The 6000-nt window shown below is 39.8% G+C and overlaps 1 protein-coding gene across 5 annotated transcripts in view; it reads left to right on the forward strand.

Moving 5' to 3' along the window:
• The window catches only part of CDC27 (cell division cycle 27), a 34722-nt gene extending 29584 nt beyond the window's left edge, over nt 1-5138 (forward strand). For all 5 annotated transcript variants that reach the window (XM_052785120.1, XM_052785119.1, XM_052785122.1 and 2 more), the window contains one exon: nt 2261-5138. In XM_052785120.1, the coding sequence (XP_052641080.1) occupies nt 2261-2343 (83 nt within the window). In that variant the 3' untranslated portion in view covers nt 2344-5138. The remainder of the gene's footprint in view (nt 1-2260) is intronic.
• Nucleotides 5139-6000: the final 862 nt, after the last annotated feature.

Here is a 6000-nt window from a genome sequence, read left to right on the forward strand (position 1 = left end):
TTTGTCATTCAAGGTGTCATTAGGTGGTAGGAACAATCCCAGGTTTAATAAGTGAAACATACTGTTCAACCTTGCTGCTCAGCAAGTAAGAACTCCAGAGACTCTTCATTCAGAAGAATTAATTTGTGCTTCCTAGAGTAAGCATGAAATAAAGGATTGTGACATTTCTTTAGAATCTGTAGATGGAATAGAACAGAGATAATGGCTACTGTAAATGCATACAAATCATGGTTGGCTAATAGTATCCTAGGAGAGCAAGATATTCTAGAGCCACAAATCTTCCCTCATAGAAGCATGAAATCATTTCAAGGTAACTGAATAGCAACTGAAATTGTCTGTAGAGGCTTTGTCAAAAGTTGAACAAACTGGATGTTGGGTAACAATATTTGGTCTGCTAAACATAAAAGGTGGCTTTTGACAAAAGTCATGGAAGCAGTTTCATTTGAACCAAGAGAAAATAAAGCATTCCCATTATACTACTTGGGAATAGTCCACAAAAAGGAATGGCCTGGGATTCTCTTCTCTAACTTTTTATTATGAGCTTCAACTCTATGAAGCATGGGTAGCTCTGTGAAGCATGGATAGTCATAAATACTGACCTCTTTGCAGACTGACATAGTGATAGAATATAAATACTAATAAGCAATTTAATTCTTTCCCTCCAAAGAAGAAAATACAGCAGGTTTTGGACTCCTGTTAATAGATATATGCTACATTCTGCAATTCTAAATCTTCAACTGAAAAAGTTGTCATGTTTGCCTACTGTATATCACTTTGATTTTTGTTGATCCTATCTACAGTGTGCTTTTTAATACTGGAAACTTATCTTGCATTCCACTGCCTGAAGTATCGAGTTTTTCTCTCCCTGCTCTTGTAGTTGGGCTAACTTTGAACACTGGCTCACTGGGGGCTGAGCCCGTTTGTGACCAGAAGATGGAGACAGAGTACTTGAACTGTTGAGCAACACCTAAGCAGTAAAAAAGAAAAAACACCCCACACCTCAAAAAAACAACCAAAAAAGCACCACACAAAAAATACCCAAAACCAAAGAAACAAACAAACAAAAAACCAAAAAGAAAAAAACCCAACACCTTAATCTGCCCAATAAACATAAACAAAATAAAACTGTGTTAGGCTGGGTGTAAGTAATTCAGTTTCCCTGGCTGTGCAGATAAAGTGTGGAAGAGTTTCACAGTCTCAGCTGAGTAACTCTTTCAGGATACATGAGACAAGCTAAAGTAAATTAAGGTAGTACTGGGCGGGGAGGGGGAATTGTTTTTAATATATTGGCTAGTGTAAGCCATTTTGTGCATTGAATTGCCTAGCATGGGACTGGCTGTGTCCATTGTACAGAAACCTATAAAGTGTTTGCAGTAAAGCAATAAAAGACATCTGCCTTTCTCCATGTGAAACAACTTTGGCATTTGGGGATTTACAATCAATATGCTAACTTGTACTGTGGAAAACAGACTCAAGTCTCATTCCTGTGTGTGAAGAACAACCATCATTAGATATTTATCTTTGTTCTACTTTTAACAAGTATAGAAGTTAACTATTTAAGGGTAGCCTCTCAGCATGTACACATTTATCTCATATGCTGTGCACAGCATGCTGTCTTTATTCAAATAACAGTAGGAATCTAGTTTTCCTGGAAGCTCTAAGCTAGCCATCACCTGAGCTGAGTGAGCAGAGTAATTCTTCAGCATCAGAAATGTCTGTATGCATTTACTCAGAGCAGTTCTCTTACCACATATCTTATGCAGCATTCTTTGTCACAGAAGCAGGGAGCAGGTAGAGGCTGCCTAACACTACTAATTGAATATTATTTGATTGCAAATTGAGTGATCACAATGTACTAATACAGTGGGTAACTAATGTGAGCATTTCAGGCAGCTGGTGTGTTTTGAAGGAGCAGGAAGGTTAAATTGCTCATAAGGCAATTTTGGAACCCTCTGTACCTAACTAGGTGTCACAGAGATTTCAGATTTTTAACAGAAGATGGCTAAGGCAGCATGTTTTGTTAATATGTATTTTGTGTTAATTCCTTTCTAAATGCATTTATTTAGACTTCATTAAGCTGGTAGGGGTCAGTGTGTTAGAAGGAAAAAGGGAAAAGCCATATGCTTTGAAGCATTTTGAGGGGAAGCCCAAACCCATTGCTGCTGTGCTTTTGGCATGATGGAGTTGATTGTGTGGGAATCTTTTTGTAGTGAAGCAGCGCAGTAGTGTTTGACTACTTTCTGTTTCTTTTTCTTTAAAGTTGGCACAGACGAATCCCAAGAGAGCAGCATGACGGATGCAGATGACACACAGCTCCACGCAGTTGAAAGTGATGAATTTTAACCTCTAAAAGCCAGTATCTGAGCTTGAGTGTGTGACTGGTACTGTTGTGTTCTCCCCTTCCTTCGCATCCTGGGTCTTCACATCACTGAGCCAGCATTGTCATTATTCTCCACTGACACCATGAGTACACCACTCAGACTTAAACTGTACACAGAGTTAATGGCAGTGCAATATTCAGCTGCTACTGAGTCTGACTAGTTGGCTCTTACACGTTTATGAAAGTGACTGAGGAGAAAATGCTATTTTTGGACTCCCCTTTGCTGGAAAAATATCATGGAAGAAAGACTTGTGGTTTGCTGTAACGAAGCCAGTAGATGTGGGGATAGTACTAATGAAGCAGTGTCTTGTTCTTTTTCCAGAAATGTGTCTTAGTTTGGTTCGTTCTTGGTAAGCAGAGTGCTGAACCTCATTTCCAAGTTCAAGGACAGTGTTGACAAATGCAGGCTGTTAAAGAATTTTGCATATTGTAGTGTAACTTAAATGCCAGGGAATGTAAATGACCTTAAAGCTGCAGTGTCTCCAGTGAACAAACACAATGCACATGCTCAGGACTGGGGAGTGTGTCAGACTATGTAAAATATCCAGTGTCCCTACTTAGAGTGCAAACTTGCAGGAGTGAAAACAGGAGAATCGCATTGCAGAATCAAAGCTTTCATGAAATGCTTTCATGTTCTAACCAGGAATTAATTTATTCACCTAGTTTCTGAAAGGTCAGTGTTTACTTTATACTTCAGAGAAACAAGTCAGCAACACGTTGCTTCATTTTTCATACACCCCTTGACTTGTTCTTCCCCTTTTAAGAATACAAATTAATAAAGGGCAAAATCAAGAGAGAAACGTAGGTACAACTGTATTGTGAAAACATCAAACCCTTAATCCAGAGCGACTGCATGTTTCTGAGCAGATAGACTGGGAAGACCGTGGAAGCCTTAATACAATCAGAACATTAGTTGAACACATCAAATAATTGTCTAAGATTAGTATTGTTTTTAAAACTGTTTTGTAAAGTGTGGTTCCAGCAGGATGCAAAAATGTGCAATTAATTTGTCTTTTCTCCTTTTTTTTTTTTTTTTTTTGAGCTGTTCTTTAAGATTCTCACTCTAGGAACACTTTCTTCTTCTACTGAGGCTGCTTCTGTGAGAAGCAAGCTACTCCATGTTAATGAGTCCAAAATGATCTTTCTCTGTAGCCTTCTGCAGCAACAATTGGTGCCCTTTATGCAGTGATGGTAAAGAAAATGTATGATATAAACAGTTTTAAAGAGCAATTTGTGCATAATAAATTGGGAATGATATAAATTTCATAGCAACATATTTGTTGTGATCAGTCTTAATGTTTGGGGTTTTTTTTAATGTATTGGGTTTTAGGGGTCTTCTAGTTACCTTTAGAACTTCAATTTTTAAAATTCTGTCCTTATCTTACACTAGGCCCATCTTCTGTCACAGCTCCTCTCTGGTCATGAGCCACACAGACACCTTTGTCATTTGAAAAAATAATCCTCAACTCCTGAGCAAAAGTACAATTCTCTGATTCTTTTTTTTTTTTATTATTATTGGGTGGGGGTTTTTTTTGAAGTAGGAAGATAAGCAGTGAAAAATAGGCTTAAACTCCCCTAACAGCATGAAAAGGAATTTCTAAAATCTGAGGAATGATAATATATTAAAGGAGCATTGTGCCTGTTGCCACGTTCTTCTGATCAGCTTGTGTCTGGAAGGTTGAATGACTGACTGGCAAATCATGACATGTCTCAGCTGGCTTGAGCGTACCGAATCTTGCACTGCTTTTTGTGGCGATAGATATTCTGGGCCGATTCCCTCATTCCTGATGAGTTGTCCCTGAGGAAGACACAGGGTTCAAGTTTCCCGAGAGCTGACCTGCATCTACGGTAGAGCTCACGCACAGCGCTCTTGAGTTGCCCATGTCTGTCCTCGCCTGGTTTTCCCATCCAGCCCCAGCGTATGCAGCTTCCCAGTGCATCCCTCGCAAGGAGGAGTTTCTAAGCAGCACCTCAGCCTAAGGTCTGGAGGCAGCACTTGTGTGAATGCCACCAATTCATGTGTTAATTGGCTTCCATTTGGTTCCCGTCATATTTTCTAAGCAAAAAACAGGAGTAAGCAGGTGCTACTCTCAAGACTTTTCCATAACAAATGCTGTTGTTTAAATGGGGACCATAGATCTAGGAAGTTAGGTGGCTTTTTCCCTTTTCTTTTGTTCTCTAAAAATTGTGAACAATTGTAGTAAAACTTTCAACACCCTGGAAAGAGCTCTTAATTCAGCTGGGATGTTACAAGGATATTCATGCTACCTGGAAGATTTAGTACTTAAAGCTGTCCCTTGCTTTATATGTACATCATACCTTAAAGTGATTTTTCCTTTATCCCAAGAATCTCAAGTAACATTTAGACCATGCTGCTATTTTACCTTCTAAATAGATACACAAAATTAGTATTTAAACAATAAAATTTTCTTCTCTTTGAAGAGGGGCAGGGAGAAGGACGGTGAGCATGAAGGCACTCTGGCAGCCAGGTTAGAGCAAGTGTGTTCACTGAAAAGAATTAGGGAACTGTCATTTTCTTACAACAAAACTATGGAAAAATGCAAAGTGTGGGTGTGGTGTGTACTATTTGCATTGAAACAATGTAATTTGTCTTTTTCTTTTTTTTTTTTTTGCTTTTCCTGACTTTTTATTTCAAAAATTGTACAGTCTTAGAAAAAAAAGTCTTTTCTGTTAATATATTTGCGATTCATTAAAGGATGTGGAAAATCCAAATAAACTACTTTTAAAAGCAGGCTTATCCCCAGGTCCTTTGGGTCAGTGTTGGGATTCATCCTTCAGGAGGTGGGCAAGTGCAGCAGAGCTGGAGAGAGGTTTAAGGACACACCTCCGGCTATGTGGGGCCTGTTTTCTGTCCTGCAGGTGATCCTGGTGTCACCTGTGAGTCTGCTGCAGGCTTCCAGCGAAGCGGGCTGCAAGTGTATCTTCCTGGGCTGGAATTTTGGGTGAGGTGTGGGGTGCTAGACCTGATGTTAGGGCCATGCAGTGAGGTTTTGAAAAATGTGTCTGTTTGTCGTCAGCTTACATCCTGCAGCTCGATGAGATTCAATAAGCCCCCAGGTATGGAGCAGATTTTTTTAATTATTTTTTTTATTCTGCCTTCCATAGCAGTTTATAACGTTGCTTGTGGCTGCAACTGTTGTCAGCTCAGCAGAGAAATGATTACAGAATTTGCTATACTTTCAGACCTGGAGGAAAAGCTTGCCAGGAAGGCTGAGGCTCATAGCTGTATCGGAATTCCTCTTGCTGCATATAGTCATCTTCGATTAAAGCTTTTAGCGCTTATTTTTGTCCACTCTATTAGCCTAATCCAGTAATTTTTCTGAGAGCCAAGTTTGGCTGTAAAGGTGACACTGAACTCAACCCTCTCCTACACCTAGTTGCCTCCCCCCTTTTTCTTCCCCATGTTTCTTTTAATCCTGGACTTTATGACTGTGTGTACAAATGCAGTCCCGTAGTCGAATTCTCTGCTCTGTAGCCGACTTCCCGCCCTGCTTTACGCACGGCAGTGAGAGCCGAGTTATTCTTCCTGTGTCTCGGTTGCAGTTTCCCTGTGTCGGCTCAAATACGGGTGATTTAGGCTGTATGCTTCCTAGCGGTGA

Source organism: Harpia harpyja, chromosome 4 (assembly GCF_026419915.1).
Source record: "Harpia harpyja isolate bHarHar1 chromosome 4, bHarHar1 primary haplotype, whole genome shotgun sequence".
Taxonomy (NCBI): Eukaryota; Metazoa; Chordata; class Aves; order Accipitriformes; family Accipitridae; genus Harpia; species Harpia harpyja.